Source organism: Paramisgurnus dabryanus, chromosome 1 (assembly GCF_030506205.2).
Source record: "Paramisgurnus dabryanus chromosome 1, PD_genome_1.1, whole genome shotgun sequence".
Lineage (NCBI taxonomy): Eukaryota > Metazoa > Chordata > Actinopteri > Cypriniformes > Cobitidae > Paramisgurnus > Paramisgurnus dabryanus.
This window is the reverse complement of record NC_133337.1, coordinates 8,951,013-8,970,418: the sequence shown is the minus strand read 5'-3', so window position 1 is coordinate 8,970,418 and position 19,406 is coordinate 8,951,013. Positions and strand designations below refer to the sequence as shown.

Here is a 19,406-nt window from a genome sequence, read left to right as displayed (position 1 = left end):
TCACATAACAGTGCGTTTTTTGATCATCCTTTAATACCCTCGATCATATAATAATGTATTTGACATGTATGCTTTTATACCAGTAAGATGATAAAATGAAGGAATGAACACGAATAGATTCTGCAGGATCTTTGGGTGTGATCAACAGATTTTCTTGCTGCATTTCGACAAATGTTGCCTTCGTTTGTACGAAATAAAAGAATTAGATTGCATATACAGTATATATGTAAATGTATATTTGAATTATACAACGCTTTTATAGAAACATTTCGAGAATGCTGGCTTTCTTTCAAATTATTTATTTCATTTGCTTTAGATCTTGGGGGTGGGGGTCTATTATTTTAAGCAGGATTTATGTTTGTGTCTGATGCTCAATCCCTATGCTGAATTAAGCAAGTGCACGAGCACTGCTATGGCTGCATGCCGTTGCAGCTGCAATTTCATATGCAATTAGAAAAAAGGCATTTTGGTGACAAAAGAATGATTCTTATGCATTAGCTCCACAGCTGATACGAAGTGAGCGATGCATCGAAAAGCCCCCCGGTTTGTTTTGTGTGAGCGAATCCTAATGGGTGGATGATGTTTTTCAGGGATCATTTTAGGTGTGATGAAACAAAGGAACAAAGGATGCCTTAGAAGAGAGGTAACGACGAAAGGCTGGAACCTGCTCGGAAGCACACCAGATGGATCTATTGCTCTGCTTTCCACCCAGATCATGATACTTGGCTAAAGCTTTAAGCATTCTCTATGATCTCTCCTCCATCTATGGCGAACTATAGCCATGCAGGGGACCACAACATCTTGCAGAATGTCTCTCCGCTTGCCACTTTCCTTAAATTGACCTCCCTGGGTTTTATCATTGGCGTCGGTGTGGTGGGAAACCTCCTGATTTCCATCCTGCTGGTCAAAGACAAGAGCCTTCATCGAGCGCCCTACTACTTCCTGTTGGACCTGTGCGCCTCTGACATACTCCGCTCGGCCATCTGCTTCCCGTTCGTGTTCACCTCCGTCAAAAATGGCTCGGCCTGGACGTACGGCACGCTGACCTGCAAAGTGATCGCCTTTTTGGGCGTGCTCTCCTGTTTCCACACTGCCTTCATGCTGTTCTGCGTCAGCGTGACGCGATACCTGGCGATCGCCCACCATCGCTTTTATACCAAGCGGCTGACCTTCTGGACATGCCTGGCCGTCATATGCATGGTATGGACCCTGTCAGTAGCCATGGCGTTTCCTCCGGTGCTGGACGTGGGCACTTATTCGTTCATTCGAGAGGAGGATCAGTGCACCTTCCAACACCGGTCCTTCCGTGCCAATGACTCGTTGGGCTTCATGCTGCTTCTTGCACTTATTCTCCTGGCCACCCAGCTCGTCTACCTCAAGCTCATATTTTTCGTTCACGACCGCCGAAAGATGAAGCCAGTCCAGTTTGTGCCGGCAGTCAGCCAAAACTGGACCTTTCACGGCCCGGGGGCGAGCGGCCAGGCCGCCGCGAACTGGCTGGCCGGATTTGGCCGAGGCCCCACGCCTCCGACCCTGCTTGGAATCCGGCAGAACAGCAATGCGGCGGGCCGCAGGCGTCTGTTGGTGCTTGACGAGTTTAAGACTGAAAAGAGGATAAGCAGGATGTTCTACATCATCACCTTCTTCTTCCTGAGTCTATGGGGACCCTACCTGGTCGCCTGTTACTGGAGGGTGTTTGCCAGAGGTCCGGTGATACCGGGAGGCTACCTGACGGCAGCCGTGTGGATGAGCTTCGCTCAGGCGGGAGTCAACCCCTTCATCTGCATCTTCTCCAACCGGGAGCTCAGACGTTGCTTTAGCACCACCCTCCTCTATTGCAGAAAATCCAGGTTACCTAGGGAACCCTACTGTGTTATATGAAGGCTCTGTGTTATTTTGATGTGGTCTTTATTTGGATGCCCTGACCCATCAGGGATGTGTTCTGTTGTACAGCTCTCTCCCCTTCCTCCTCCTCTTTCTCCCTTTCTGAGGCCTGTAGTTGAACCGTCGGCCTGAACCGCGGAGATCGAACGGAATAAATCGATATGTACGGACAGAGGACACGTCCTGCGTTTATGTTTTAGTAAACAACCAATGCGAAAGGCCATTTGAAACCCAATAAGCAAAAAAATATGAAAAAAAATACAAAATTGAAAGAAAAGAAAAAAATGGATACATACCCAAGGGACTGACCTTTGCTTTGGATATTTCGAAGACTGAGGGGTGTAAAGGAAGGAATTGAATAAACAGGTACCTTAAAGGAACCACTGGAATTGGTTTGTGTTTAAAAGTTGCACTAAAGTGAAGACATGAAGATGATTTTTTTAGCTCAGTTGCATTGCAAGGATGTCTTGTTTTTTTCCGAACTGAAATGCGAATGCTTTAACTTGCAACAGACTTCTCTATCACTGTAAGTAAACAAAACATGTGGGGTGACTGACTCTGTTGGAATACACCTTCACGAGAGGATAAATTGGTTTTAATGTAAGTGATATCTTTTTTCCTTTTAGGGTGGGGTTGGGCGGGCACGGGCGGGTCTCAACGGGGTACTGTCGTGTGGTTTTCGGAATTCAATTATTTCCTGTAGTTTTATGATCCATATGGTATGTGTCTGTTGTCTGCCAATGTTATTTTCCTATCTCATTTTTCTAAGTCTAAAAACTAATGTTTGAATTTTAAAAGTTGCTCTTGAGAACCTTGTACTTAAATCGACGGTGGAGAACCAGTAAAGCTAAATTCAGTGTGTCATATCCGAAACACTCACGTTTTTATCACAATTTTGCTGATGCCACTCCGACTGGTCTTGCCTTAATGGTTCTGGTGTTGTTCATTTGATCATTTGCAAGGCGAGGGTTGGTTTCTAATCTACTTGCTCTAAAATGTGTCTCTTATAGGCATATGGGGAGGGTTTCACGTCAGGGCGTGAAGTGCATGTTCATTTAAAAAAAAGAATATCCACCACGTTCATCATCACTAATCATTCATCCTCCAGTTTTGCTACATCCCACTAAGTGCGCAGAGCACAGGGAGCATGTGAGCGTGCAAGTCTGTATGTGTGCGTGCGTGTGTATGTGTGTTTTAGGCAAACAGCTGTCATGTCAAGACCAGAGCCTTAGTCTGAAATCTTGCACAATTTGTAAAAAATGTAATAAGAAAAACAAACAAAAAACATTGTATTTAAGGCACACAGTCTTGTTTCTACTTTCCCAACATTTGCTCTCTACTAATTGTTTTAATTAACTTACTTTTTTCTCTTGTGGCCATTTTAATATTTATTCTGTATTCTTTTTGTATATTATAGGTAGATAGTGTGTAAGTTTGTGAGTCTTTCATTTTGAAGTCCCGAATGTGAGTACTGTTTAAGTTAGGACTGCAAATGCTGAAAGTTAACTGTGTAATCTGTTGCTTACATTTTTGAAAATAAAATTTTACATTTTGCAAAACCCTGTTCTTTCTATTTACTTTACTAGTACCTCAAATCCCCCTTTCGATTGTTGTGAAACAAACCCAGTCTGGCTAAATAAAACACATATTTGGCTGAGGCAGCCTAAAACACTTATCATTGCTATGAATTGCTATGAATGATATTATTGTATTATGTTTATCTGGCCTGTTTGTCTTGCTGTTTACTCACTGATTTTGGCTCATTTTAGCCATTATGTGCTTTTGCTCTGTCTTCATCCTTCTGTTTTAGTTTTGGGTAATGTTGGACTACAGTATGTGGCATTTGTTTTGATGCCAGTTTTCTCTGGTGAGCCCTGTGTTCAAAGTCACAAATTGTCCCTGCATTCTGCAATACAATACAACCAACTTTTTTCTCTGTTAAATGCTACATTTTTAATGCATAATTCTAACTGACCCAAAAAAGCTTTTAGCTGATATGCATTTGCATCAAACACACCCAGTGTTATAATGTGAGAACTGGTGTCATTAATTTCGCCTAAATGTTCTTGGTTCAACTGCACCCTTCGTCTTTATTCATTTACATTTTGCAGCCAACCAGGGATGATTTAATTTGAGACCATTAGCCCTTAACTTAATAGGACACTGGTTAGAATAGATGTGGTCAAATATTTCAACAGCCTTAATTTAAACTGCATTATATTTATTTATTTATTTATTTATTAATATTCACTGTGGACAGATGTGCGATGTGAAATGGAGGGTATTAGTCTTTGTCTATTCATTCATTGTTTTTAGTGGTTTACTGTTTAATCCGTAAATGCCAACAGCATCATCGCTCATGTTGCTATTGGTTACAGAGAAGTCATGTGATCTCAATATTGCAGCCACCATAAGAATGAACCATCTTTATGTATAATGAATGAAATAGCTTTTCTAGGTCTTCATGTCATGAGAGGACACATCGCCTTAAACCTATTTGTTAAAACTTAAATGTTAAACACTTTCTTTTTGGTGCTTCTGAAACAGTATTCATAATTTATCACAAAAATTTATTGGGATATTTTGTCTTTTTTTCACAGTGACTTGCGCTCTTCGGTCGCTTATTTATTATGTATGTTTGCATAGTTTTGAACTTGTTGGAGACTCCGCTTTCTCACACGCAATTATGTAAAAAGGCCCTGCAGCTTATATACTCTAAAATGCCTGGGTTATTTTTGGTTATATTTACCATAATAGGTACATTTTGGATAGAACACATGCTAGGTTAAAAATGACCCAATGTTGGGTTGTTGTTATGCAATCATGGGGTATAATAAACCAGCAGTTCGGTTAAAACAACCCAGCATGGTGTCATTTTTAACCCAGCAGTGTGTTTTGTCCAATATTTACCCATTATGGGTCAAAATTAACAATTTTTAGAGTCTAATAGAGGCCTGTGATGCAGCATGTTGTACAAGTCTATATTCTTTATCAATGCTCCACGTTCATGTCATGTTTTTTTGGCTTTCTTGTTTCAGCATTATACCACGGCGCTGATTAATTCTTTATTCTGATTGGCTGAGAAATGTTCCATTTGCATTATTTTTCAATAAACGCACACCTGACCTGTCTTAAAATAACAACCAGAGCAATGTTTGTGGTAACCGTGGTATAACCAGAATAATTGACTCCTTTGAATTATTTGAAAATAATGCACACTCTACGAGTGTTGGTTGTGCATTATTTTTGAATAATTCAACGGCCCATTGTCAATTATATAAAAGCATGCAACATCTGGTTGAACCTCACTCTCATTGGCTATTGCAGCTGTTCTTTTGAAGGCATCCCTATTGGGTTCGGTTCCGAATCGGTTGCGAGAAGCCACGGCCACACAATCCTTCTCTCTCCCAATTGCAAATCGGGCACACAAAAAAGGTTTTCACATGTGTGGCCAGAATTCTTTAAAGGGCCAAACGAACATTGTTTTCACAAAAGCTTTTTTTGTCCAGACCCTTGGAAGCAGAATGCATGACCTGTAAAGCTTCACTGGTGCGTGTCAGTGGCAAATAAACTAATTTGAACTGTGTTTGCCCAGCGACACCCAAATCACCCAAAGGTGAGAGTTCATGATCTTAACTATTTACGTTTCGAGACCACTTATACGTTTTGTTTTGGTTTATTCAACAATCATAATTAAGAAAATGATGGAAAAGGTGGCAAAAAGACCTACTTCTTATTATTGTATTTGTTAGGTTTATAAAGACATTGGTAACACTTTACAATAAGGTTGTATCAGTAAACATTAGTAAATGCATTAACTAACATGAACAAACAATGAACTTTGAACTTATAGTTTATAAACGTATTAATTCTTGTTAATGTCAATACATTTATTCATGTTAGTTCATGGTGCATTAATTAATGTTAATACTTGATTTTATAAATGTATAAGTTAATGTCTAAATTAACATGAACTTAGATTAATAAGTGCTGTAAAAGTATTGTTCATTGTTAGTTAATGTTAGCAATGCATTAACTAATTATTAACAAATACAACCTAATTATAAAGTGTTATCCCAGACATTTAATATTTTTTATTATTGTTTTGTGCAGTCAAGTTCAACAAATTACACGCTCTACAAACCCTTGGTTCTTAAAGTCATTTCTTGCCTCCTTGAGCTTCAATCGCTATTGCAGTCTTTTGTAATAATGTTGTATTGTAATTCCTCATTTGACTTGTATGGCAACATCATTGAGCCTGTGGTTCAAAATTGTAATACATAGACAACTTTGGTCTAGACTTTTTTTGCACAGCTCACCCACATCTATTTGAACATTGATCCTTAAAGGGACACTTCACCCATTTGCATTAAGCTTTGAATAGTTAGAACCCCAGTCATGTTTTTGAATGGTCATGCATCATTTCCTCAGCTGCCGCTGAGACAGGAGAAATACAGATTTCAGTGTTGCACTTCCTTCTTTCAATGATGTAAAAATCATCAGTTTGCATCATTGAAAGAAGGAAGTCCAATATCTTTGTTGAGGGGGTGACACTACAAACACCCCTTTTCTCGGTCAGATAGGCACCAAATTCTAAATGTATTTTACATTTCGACTACAAATATGACACACTTTCAATAAAGATGAATGTTTCTATGGGTGAAATGCTCCTTTAAGGAGGCAACACATGTTAAAAACCACTGCCTGTTTATTTTTTTAAGAACTATGTTTTTAACTGTATAATTTGTTTGATTTGTGGTAAAAGTTTGTCGTAAAAAATTAAGGTGCTTTAAAGGGTTCTTTGCAGCAATACCATAGTTAAAGCATTTTTTAAAAGATTTTTATAGTCTGTACAACATTTTATGCTACAAAGAGCCTTCTGTGTGTTTCTGTAAAAATTAATGGTTCTTTATTGAACCATACAAGGCCAATAAAGAACCTTTAGGAACTTTTTTTTTAGGTATTTGTATACCACTATCCAGATAACCATTAAAGGGATAAATCACCCCAAAATGGTAATTTGATCATAAATCACTCACCCCTGTGTCGCTGTAAACCACCAAATGCTCCAAATGTGAAGTCATGGTACACTCACAGTGTGCTCATAATATGGTCATAATTTTAGAGAAACGGCACACTCATTCTGTTATAGCAGGACAGCACACATGTCTGGAAAATGTTGGTCGAAGAATGGAACGTCACCCTTCTTATCTATAATTTATAAGAACTGTCATAGGAATGATCATAGGATCAAATTTAGGACACTTTCTACACAGCATTTTATACAACCATACATGGTGTGTAATGTATACCATATAAAATGTCAACAAACATGTTATGGCATCATGAAGCCTAAATTTTAGAAAGCTCACATAAATTGGAGGTAAAAGTGACCAGGATTTACAGATTAGTTTTGTCTAAGCATTGTGGCCTAGTGGTTAGAGTGTCAGACTTGTGTGTGTAACCCAGAGGTTGGTGGTTTGATTGTTGGGGTGTTGTACTGTAGTGATTGTTGCCGTGTGTGTATGTGCATTTGTGTGTGTTCATGACTTGCAGTGGATGGCTTCACTACTCAGTGTAGGGGTTAAATGCAGAGACAATTATGTCTCTTTCACTTTTTTTACTGTCCGTATATTATTTGCAATTAAATGCTGACATCTGTGCGACATGTTTCCGATTAGCAAACGCTAGAATATTAGTTCTCTGTGCGACATCTGGTACTTTTCATACCATGTGCTTTATGGGTAGTGTGAGCACACAGTGAGTGTGCAGTGACCTCATATGGTGACCTTATTATATGAGCAAATCGTGAGTGCGCTGTGTGGTTACAATTTTAGCTTTAGTAGTTTACGAACACATTGTAACAACATTATGAGGATCTTGTGAGCTCATGGTGACTTCACTGAGAGATCAAAGTGTTGACTGGTTAGTTCATAGTAATAATATTACGAAGCGACAAGAACACTTGTGTGCGCGAAGAAAACAAAACGAACGAATTTATTCAACAATTTGTTTTCCTCCTTGCTCATTCAGTGCCTGTTCACAAGCAGACTACGGTGCATGCTGCTGACGTCACCTGCTGTTTTTTATTTAAAGGAACAGTATGTAAGAAATGTACATCAATGAATCATAAAATGGCCCTGATATGTCACTAGACATTTAAGAAATCATTTTCATTTCAAATACTTATATCACTGACAACAGTGGTCCGGCCAGAATATTCTCATTTAAAAAGTGGAGTTGCAGCCCTCAACTGATGTTTATGTTGCCATGTTGTGTATTGGCCACCAGTTGTGTGATTGCAGTACCAGTTTTAGCCACAAGTTTTTTGATTGCAGTACCAGTTTTGGCCACAATCCTATATACTGTTCCTTTAACCTGATAAGGAACACTGTGCCGTACACGGCACACCCCCTCCCTTGCACGTGAGGCTGCATTACGTCATTGTAACTTTGAAGCATTAAATCTACAAAATATACGGTCATGCGGCACATCGTTGTAAAGCTTAGACTTTCAGGATTCCATTAAGCGCACACAGAAAGCATAATATGATTTTAGCAGTCATAAAACTGTAATCTAGTTGTTAGTTACCTGAACCGGGCGGCGCCGATTTAGGATATTTACTTACCTTCAAAATCTTTCCTTTATCCGCTTCGGTGAAATTGTCCAAAACAAATTGTTCATAAATCCCCAAAAGTCCAAGGAAATGGAATATTCAAGCCTTTTAATCCAAAACGATTTGTTCATCTCACAATCTTGACGTTTCTGACCGAATTACGATATAAATAGTGTATACAATAAGTTCACTAACAGACATTCGTTCGAATCTCACTTTTCATTCATGATTTATAATGAATATATTCGGATGTCATGTTTATTGTGCAACGTCTGAGGAACAAATGCGCCCCCTTGTGGAATTTCAGCCGTTCCATAAGAGGCTACGTCATTATGCAAACATTGTAAACAATACTTAAATGGCCCAAATAAATGCGCAAATTACTTGCCAGCGTATTCTGTTTTTGTACGCTGGCAAAAAGGTTAACAGGCGACAAAGGCAGCATGCAGCATCCTCATGAACACACTCTGAACGACCAAGGAGGATAACAAATTGTTGAATAAAATAGTGTTTTGTTTTCTTTGTGCACAAAAGTGTTTTTGTCACCTAATAATATTACAACTGAACTACTGATGGCACAAGGACCTTTTTGGCGATGTCTTTCATTCTTTTCTGGGAACAACAATTGTGAAACTAACTAAAGTCAATGGGACAATCCCAAGCCTTCAAAATATCAAAAAATGTGTTCTGAAGACAATCGGAGCTCTTGGTGGTTTAGAGTGACAAAGGGGTAGGTGATATCATTTTGGGGTGAACTAACCCTTTAAGTGTTAGTGTTTTACCTGAATGTTTGTGCAACACTGATCATTTGCTTTGGCTGGCATCATGAATCATGTTTTGTCTTTTTACTGGATCAATTTTGGTATACCACACTGACTTTTAAAGATTCACTAGAGATGTAATGTTTACCGTTTAATGGTCAACCGTGATAAAAATGTCCACCAGTTAGTATTACCGGGCCAGTGTCATGGCTCGAAAACCCCTGTCCAGCATCAACCAATTTAAGCAATAGCATGAGACAAACACATTCATTCACATCTGCTCCAATGTATTTGTGATGACAATGCTTCACTTTCTGAATTTAAATAGAAAAAAAATTGCAATTAGGAAAATCTAGTGGGACTAACACATGTTTGCTTAATATCTCTTTAGACAGATTTATCTTTTCTATTCATTTTCCATTAAATGATGTGATCTGATGAGTTTAAAGCGTCATGAAACCCGGCTGTTTCAGCTCCACTCTACCTCACTATCATTTTGAAAAATGCTACTTAAATGGGTGTGGACGCTGTGAGAAGAATGGCGATGAGTGGGCGGGGCAACTTAAATAAGCTAAGATTTACCAAGATTAGCAGTATTACAGAAAAAATTTAACTGAATATAATATTTAATTTAAACAAAGGTCAAGTAAAACTGTTATATTCAAATAAAGGGGTGTTTGAAGATAAGGAAAAGTCCTCAGGATATGGTACCTCAGAACAGATCAAAGTCCACGAGCAAATTCAGTTGATGGTGAGTCTAGTCCTGACAGCATCACAGGGAAAATCATCCAACGTGTTTACAGAGTGTGCGTAATGACGCAGTCACTTACTGTACTATACAGAACTGTATCCATAAATAATAATGAAACACCGGTGGGCGTGGTTTTCAGGTTATGATGCGTTGTGCTCTTTCTCGTGTTTGCCACATCACAGCCCATGACGTTTCCACGATATGGAGTTTTTACACCCAGAAGACAAAAATATCACAAAAAAGCTAAAAATTAACTAGTTTTCTCCTAATGTTAAAATTAACTGAGACTATCATTGTCTTCTATGATGTGCAACACAACTAATTTTTTCAACATCTAAAAAAAAGTGTTGGTTAGTGTTTCATGATGCTTTAAAGCTCTGTTGGTTTCTTCTGTGATTGCGTAAGCGAGGTGTCATACATAAAGTAAAGGAGAACCAGGGAGAAAGTTACGCGGGATGACAGTAACTAAGCAATTTTCTCCGAGCCCTGATTTGCATTCCAAATTATGACAGCATCTTTAGCACGCAACCCTATTATTTTCGCAACTGCATTATTTACTCACCATTTTGCGTGTGTAGGTCCAGAAAGCTGTTTTTAATCATGATAAGTAAATTCCTAAAGCGATAATTTTTTTCTTATAACGTATTGTGTTTCTGCTTTCATGTGTTACAGTAGTGATCAATCTACATGTTTTTAGTGCTCTAACACATCCTGAAGTTTGCCTTCTTAGAGATTTTCAAAATAAAAGTAAGTCGATTATTTAAATGTGAGGGGATCCTGTCAGGTCGAAAGTAACACTTGTTAATTTTGTCCCGCAGCAATGTTGAAATTTTTTATTATTTTAACTTGATTTCATTGCCTTTACATAGTGTTCATATTGTTGAAAAAAATGTTTTATTCTCAACAATTCAAGTTTGTACTGTCGGTTTCTTTAGAAACATTTGATAAAACTGAAATTTAAAATGAAAATGTAATTTCATAATTTGTAACACTTTACAATAAGGTTTATTAGTTAACATTAGTTAATGTATTAACTAACATGAACAAGACATGAGCCATACATATGTAACAGTATTTATTAATTTTTGTTAATGTTAGTTAATAGAAATAAACCTTTTAATGGTTTGTTCGTGTTAGTTCACAGTGCATTAATTAATGTTAACAAGATTTTAATAAAGTATTAGTAATTGTTGAAATTAACATTAATAAATGCTGTATAAGTGCAGTTCATTTGCACTTATATCATTTGCACTTCGTCTACTTTGCTCTTCCCCACATCCAATTTTTCACACCATACGCAGACAGTCTTGCTGATTTGTCATGTGTTTAAATGAAAATCTGATTTACTCACTGTGTTTTGTCTGAACTAGATGAACATTTATCTCACTATCCCAAATGTGTCATGTTAATGTTATTTATTTGTTGTTTATATGAACAAAATTCCACTTACATTTAATATCAATTTTAAATTTGGTATGCATCACTAATCCATTTCTAGAAATTGTTCACAAGCAATAATAAAATTGATTTTGGTCAGTATAACCGTGATGTACATTTTTTATACCGTTCATCTCTAACTCTTAATTTGTGTTCCTGTGTGTGAAAACCAATCTAATGTCATTACATAAAATCATCGTACATACTGTAATCTAAAGAAAATACTGTGAAAATATAACCTTGATATATCTAATATTAACTCAGTGAGATCATGTCAGAGATAAAAAATCAATGATCTCAAAATGAGATAGACAGGATTTCACAGACAGGGTCACATTTACTCGAATAACCTTTGGTGCAGTTGGTTTAAAAGCCTCTTTGCATGTTGACTTGACAGTACAATGCAAAATGACATTCCTAAGTTTTAAATGAACACTTAGAGCACAAATTTTATATTTGTCTTGTTGTAATGGGTTGTCAAGGACGTGATCTATTTCAGACATGCAGTTAAAGTGGGTATTTTTATACCAAGTACAGCAAAATTGACAATTATTGCCTTTAAAGGCTAGAATTTGCACACTGGGGAAATAACATTTTAATTTGTGTCTTGTTTACTTCAGCTTCAAATAAACTTCAGGGAGACTTCTGAGAGTGAAAGCAGTTCATAACATGGCTGACCGCTGGTTTTATGCATGTGTGTTTCATCAGTTTATTATCCGGTGTGCGTGAGGCAGGTGGATGAAGGTGGGTGGGGAATGGATAGTGGGGGGATTTCATTACGGCACTGTTAGTTTGAGCTGTAAAGCACGATTGGGGCCACAAGGTCCTCGCTTCTCTCAGCATCCCTGGTGAAATATCGCAGTAGCAGCTAACAGTTATCAAGCCTGGTGCTGTCGAGGCAGAGCTGGAACAGCAAGGGTTTGTTCTAGGTTTCGGGGGCCATCGGCAAGTGCTAATGTTCTGCATTTAGATCAATACTTAAAGCGAACAATGATGCAAAAGTCATTGTACCCCACTGTTAAATTGGTGTCCTTCAAACAAAATAGACTGCAGCAGAGGGTTTGGCATCAAACCAGATTCTGCAGTATTTAAGCTCACTTATTAGCATTTCAGTTTATAGTTAAAGCTTAAGTGTCTTATGTTTGGCTGTTTTTAAAATATCCCAGCGTTAAATACCAACTAGCTTGATACGGAAATACTGGCTGAACCAGGGGCGTGGTTTGTAGGCGGTGCAAGCTGAAGAAGAAAGGAAACCTGTTTAAAAGCGATTGGTATTTTTGCAAACAAACAGCTGTATAAAAATGAATCTGCTGGCCGAATAAAGCCAAGTGTGCTAAAATAAAACGCACAGCAGAGTGCAAGATGGAGGTGCTCGAATGAAAGGCCAATAAAAACAAGATGATGATGGTTGTTCCCTTGGGACCTGCTGTGTTGCATTTATCGTCATTTTTATTCTTGGTGCAGCCTGCTGAGGCTTTTGAATACAAAGGATCAGAAGTATTCATGCTTGGAAAGACTTGTTTCTTGTCACAAAATGTCTGAATGATTGTTTTTAACTACTTTCCCTACTGCTGTCTATTAAAAAAATATATTTATACATCACACGTTTAAATAACAGAATGTCCAAAAGTTTTCCTATAGGCTCACCTAAATATTTGGTAATTGTTTATTTGCCATTTCAAACATGTATGCTATAGTTTGTTTGTTTGTGGTAGATTACAAAAGTAGAAAAGTAAAAAATGTTTGATAAGGATGCACCGATAATTAATCTCTGTGCTCATACCTATATTCAACTACTTAAAATAACATCTACCAATACCAAAAGATAGTGATAGTATTTTTTTTTACCAGAAACTAATGCACCACTATATCGGCCAATAATCTGTATCGGACAATACATTTTTTTTCCATTGGCCGATAGTTTAAAAACAGGTGATAGTCATGGCTGATATATATATCCTGTCACAAAAATGAAACATAAACATTTTATGAAATGTAAAGAAACATCACTAGTTTAATATTAATTGTCATAATATGAATGAATAACATCCAGGAATAGGCCTTATTAAAGGGTCATGAAACCTTGCTGATTCAGCTCCAGTATATCTAACTATCATTTTGAAAAATGCAAATTAAATGGGCGTGGACGCTGTGAGAAAAATGGTGAGGACTGGGCGGGGCACCAGATATAATACACTCTCAGAAATTAAGGTACAAAAGTTGTCACTGGGACAGTACCCTTTCAAAAAGGTACACGTTTGTACCCAAAGAGAGCATATTTGTACTTCAAAGGTACATACAGTATTGGCTATTCAAAGATAATTTTTTTTACCTAAATGGTACATAGTGGGACCTTTTTTAAAGGGTACTGCCCCAGTGACAGCTTTGTACCTTTATTTTTGACAGTGTAAGCTAATGTAACAAATATTAAGATTCACTAGCAGTATTAAAGAAATAATTAAACTGAATATAATATTTTATTTAAACAAAGGTCAAGTAAAACAATTATAGTTGAAAAAATAGCGTGTTTGAAAATAAGGTCAGGACATCGTACCTCAGAACAAGGCCAAAGCCAACCTGCCTCCCGTAGCTTTCCCGAGCAAATTCATAGTTGATGGGTGAAGAGTCTAGCCCTGATTGGTTGGTTAGTGTTTCATGACGCTTTAATATTAGGTAATTTAAGAAGTTTTTACAAACAAACCTTACAAAAAACCCTACAGGTGTTCATCTTGAGAAAAAACAATGTCACAGATATATGTTCAAATTATTCAGGACAAGTTGTTTTAAAGGGGAAATATCATGAAAATCTGACTTTTTCCATGTTTAAGGGCTATAATTGGGTCCCCAGTGCTTCTAAAAACCTTGACAATGTGAAAAAGATCAACCTAGTAACTTAGTTTTGGTAAACCATTTTCTGCAAACATGTGAAATAAATAGCTCATTGAAATTGTGCTCCCCTTGTGATGTCAGAAGGGGATAATACCGCCCCTTAATCTGCACTATCCAACCACGCCAATGCCATTTAGTGCAGAGATCAGCTCATTTGCATTTAAAAGGCACATTTTTGCTCACACCTACAAAGTGTCAATTTTAACATGCTATAATAAATTATCTATATGATATTTTGTGCTAAAACTTCACATATGTACTCTGGGGACACCAACGATTTATTTTACATTTTGAAAAGGCTCCTTTAAATTAAAGCAACTCAAACATGCATTTTAGTCTCAGCCCTGTCCGGGAAACTGCCCCTCAGAAAATGTAATATCCAAAATGTAGTTAATGCAAGTTAATATAACCACCAAACTATCAGTATTGGCATGAATAATCGTCTATCAGTGGAAGAATCTAATATCGGTGCATCTCTTTTTACGCCTTGTTTCATTAATATGTCTTGAAATCCTAATGCAGAGTGAACAAAATTCAATTCTGTTGTAATTGTAAATCAATTTGAAATAATGACACGGTATGAGTTCTGAGGTGTTTTTCCACCCTTTTAATTTCCAGAATATAATCTGGGGTGAACATCTGCTGTTTTAAACAATCGTTTGATGTCCAAAAGTGGGAAAAAATGCTCTTATCTGCCAATACCGATTGGTGGCAGATACCAATTGATTTTTAAGCATTTGCATTTCTGCAAGAGAAGTGTATACGTAAATAATAACTGAGCGCCACATCTTTTTAATTATAGATGCAAATGTGGGCAGACTCAGTTTGCTTGCCATATAGCTTCAAAAGATGTCATAACATAATGCACAGCAGTCATATGAACGACCTTTATGTTATATTTATAGTGTTTTTGACACCATTGTTGTATGACAAGAGCTACATCATGTTTCCTTTAAAAACATCTACTTTAATGTTTCAAAAAAATAACTGCATATGGGTTTTGAATGACAAGAGGATAAAAAAATGACAAGTTTCTGTTCCTTTAAAGCGTATGTCTGTTCTGAATGAAGGATTGAAATGTAGGTAAATGACACTCCCCACCCAGCAACACCATTCTCCCCCGCTAACATTACACCATCACTGACATTGTTAGATTGCTAGTGCCACACTGGGAAATGAATAGCACGCAGCCTGGCTGCTTATTTTCCAGACATCACGTTGGCCGGGGACATTATTTGTTCATTTTCTGTCGTTGCCCTTCATGTCGGCACTGCATAAACAGCGATTGGCTGCCATTTATCAAAGATGTTTTCTGAAAGCGCTGTGGAAACGAATTAAAATCGAAACGTTTGTCTGTGAATTCCAACCACTGAAACGTGCCCTCAAAAGCCCTTTAGGGGGAACAGTCATGAAACAAATGCACACCCGCAGCTGCCCCTGTGCATGCAGCATGCTGTGCATACATTTCATGGGAAATGAGTCATTTGCTTCATGGAGGTACAGAAAGATACCATTTTATTCTACTTAAAAATGACAAATGAAGAAATAAATGTGATGTAAAGAAGGTCCATAGAGGTACCACATTAGTTGATGCATTAGCTTGCATGATCTAACAGTGAGCATCATATGTTTCAGGCATATTAATCTTTGTTAATGTTATTTATTACAAATACGAAGTGTTCATTCATGTTAGTTCATTGAACATTAACTAATGTAAGCAGATACATAATATATGTTGCAAAATGTTGAAATTAACAAAAATACTGGGTTACTTTCAACCCAGTGTTGGGTCAAAAAGGGGTCGAACCCAGCCTGTTAGGTTGTAATTTTAACTATGCTGGTTTGTTTTAACCCATTGTTGGGTCAAATATAAACATTTTCTTGGTTAATTTAGCCCAACTTGCATCCCTTTTGACCCAACACTGTGTTGAAAATAACACAGCCTTTTTTTTAGAGCGTACTAAGATTAATAAATGCTGTAAAGGTATTGTTCATTTATTTTAATGTAAACTAAGCCTGTTCATTATATTATTATTAGAGTATTGAAACAAACAATGTTTATACTTATTGCATGTAAACATGTACCTGCGTATGTGGTATAGATCATATTTTCTTTTAGCTTGCATACATTTATTCAGTTTTTAGGAATGAAGATGTGTCACACAGCTTGTACATGTTGGCATCTGACTCCTTTGGCCAGCTGCTACCAAGTGATGATACATTTGTGCTAAAATACTGTACAATTTGACTATATGCAAACCTGCTGAAGTCAACGTAAAATAGACTGGAAGCATTTTGTCTCATCTTTAAAAAGCATATTTGACCATTTATTTGGCTACATGGTTACTTGCATTTTTTACTTGCAGCAATTACAAATAAATAAGAACCACTGCCCACTGTTTAAACACCTTTTCAAACACTTCACTACTTTTATGTTTTGAGAAATTACTCTACTCTACTCTCTATGCAAATCTCTACTCCTATGCATATTACTGGATACATAATACAGTTCTGAAAAAAACATCATAGTATACAGTCTAAGTAATATTTTTACAGTTATTACACTTATTACACTATTGGACAGACCACATTGCTGAGTTAAAATGACCCAAATAATGGGTTGTTTTAACCCAACTGCTGGGTTATTGTTAATCAACCATGTTAAAAACAACCCAGCAGTTGGGTTAAAACAACCCATTATGTTGGTCATTTTAATCCAGCAATGTGTTCTGTCCTATAGTTATCCAGACCTGGGTTAAAAACAACCCAGCATTTTTTAGAGTGTACCATAAGTGAGAGTATCTATGTTGTTATTTAAACATAGCGACATATTTTGGATTATTGCATTTAAAAGTCATTCTGGACTTAAATCCTCCACTGTTTAATATAATTATAAACTGCTTCGCGGGCCAGATAGAAGTGCCTGGCAGGGCCAGATTTGGATGCGGCCAACCTATGATCTAAAGCTGTATTCACATTACATGCGACTTTGTCGCTGTGTGTCTCTCGTCTCTTTCAAAGAGTTTGTTAGGGGGCATTTCTAAATCTGACTGTCAAAAACAAATGAGTAACGACCACTCCAGTAAGGTCCCCTTGGTAACTTTCAATAACAGGGGACTATTTTCGGACACTGCGTAATTTCATTGCGCCTCCTGCAGCCATATTACGGCAGCAAAGTTCTTGATTATTACGCCAGAATGAGAGTATAGTTCCTAGTCATATCAGCATAGAAAATCACAACTTTTAATTTTCCGTCGGTCTTAGTACACGATGTAACTACAAAAGAGTCAAGTTTTAAATCAAAACTCTTTGGGTATTTTTTAGCGCGATGCTAGCGAGAGTTGTAAAATATTCAACTTTGGATGAAAAGCCCGCGCTTTAATGTCAGCTCCCACACAGCCGTCCAATCTCAGTGGAGGAGGGGCGGGACAAATATTACAACAACCAACCGGAGCATTGTACAACGACTGATAAACAGTCGGCTGAAATAAAGCTGTCCGCCAGGCGTTTTCAGCCACGTAAAAAAGCTTTGGTGTGCATGCCCCCTAACGGCTGATGTTCACAGTAAATGTGAAATACTGCACTCTATGAAAGGATGTGTGAACTTTAAAAAAAAATGTGTTATGCTGCTTAACACATTGTGTGTCCTTTTGTGTTGATTTTGTGTTCAAATAAATTAAAGGGACATCACAACATGTGTTAAAAACAACACAACATTTGTTGTACAAATAATAACACGGAGATGTGTCTAGTTATGGACAACATATTAAATGTTTAACACAACTGTTTTTATGGTTTGTGTAATGGTCAGAAAGTTTGGCTTTGTCATCACTCATTAAAAGGCGATTGAAATATCAATATCAGACTGTAATCTAAGCTGTAAAACAGATGGAGAAATGCCTGGCAGATGAGAATGAAATGATAATTATTGAGGAATATTAAGGGATATCTGAAGGCCAAGCTTTGATTGTGGGCAGACCAGAAACTTTTCAGTAGCCAGAAGTGCTGGTCCTGGTCAGGCGTGTTGGCTACTTGTTCAAACACTAGCCAAATAAAACAGGTCACCACTACATATTTTTCTGTGCGATATGAATTATTTACTACTCAAGGGGATAAATACAAATAGCTTTTTCAAGGAAAATAATACATTTTACCTTTAGAAAAATGTTTTCTTCTGTGTTTGCCTATATTTTGTGCATCTTGTATTGCTCTTTCTTAACAACACACTATGCTTTTTAATTTTGGCCCTGTTAATGTTTTCTCTCAACTTTTTGTCTGCTCTCCTGTACATATTGTAAAATAATATATGTCCCATTTTGTGAAAGTTATTGTTTTTGTAATAAACTGTTTTCTATGTAATATCACTCTGCATAATGTAAAGATCATTCGGTTACACTTTATAATAAGGGTCAATGAATCATTATGAACTAAAACCTATACATTGACTTTTACTAATGATGAGTTAAGGCATGCACTAATCATAAACTAATGAAGAGTCATCATTAAGTACAATGTGACATGTTTGTTAGTTGTTCAATAGATCATATTTAAGAAATAATTAATTTAGGTATTAGTTCATTATGATTCGTACACCTTCATAATTATTATAAAGTGTTACCGACCATTCTGTGAAAATAATATCTTGATATCTTAAAATGTGGGGTGCATGATCTCTGAAAGCCAATATTGATATTTTAATCACCTAAACAAACATGCCCCTACCCCAATCTGGACCCTCTTTTGATAGACCCGCCTAACACATACGCAACCCAGGTGACAATGTCAGTTAATAGACACGCCCCCCACTGCTGATTGGCTGCAAGTGTGTTTTGGTACTCGGCCCTACTCCCTTTTCCAGAGTTTTTTGTTTTCAAAAATCATGCACCACGCCTTTAATAGTGAGTAAGGTCATGTTAAAGATTGAAATCAATCACACATCAATGATCGAAATCAAACTTTGATGAAACTAATCTTAAAAAATGCATGATGAGAATTTAGCCTGAATTTAAGAGAGAAGGTCACACATGTGATTTTTAAATAGTAGGCCTACAAATTTAATAACCCTAAA

The 19,406-nt window shown here is 37.1% G+C and overlaps 1 protein-coding gene across 2 annotated transcripts in view; it reads left to right on the top strand.

The window, feature by feature from the left end:
• Window positions 1-19,406, top strand: part of gpr85 (G protein-coupled receptor 85) — a 53,040-nt gene that overhangs the window by 792 nt on the left and 32,842 nt on the right. The window contains exon 2 of one of the 2 annotated variants that reach the window (XR_012337859.1): window positions 591-2,484. Coding sequence is in view for 1 of the 2 variants with exons in the window: in XM_065265830.2 (XP_065121902.1) it covers window positions 748-1,881 (1,134 nt within the window). In the remaining variant the exon portion in view is untranslated. Of the gene's footprint in view, window positions 1-590; window positions 3,442-19,406 lie in introns of those variants that run through there. The other variant, XM_065265830.2, reaches the window with a different exon arrangement.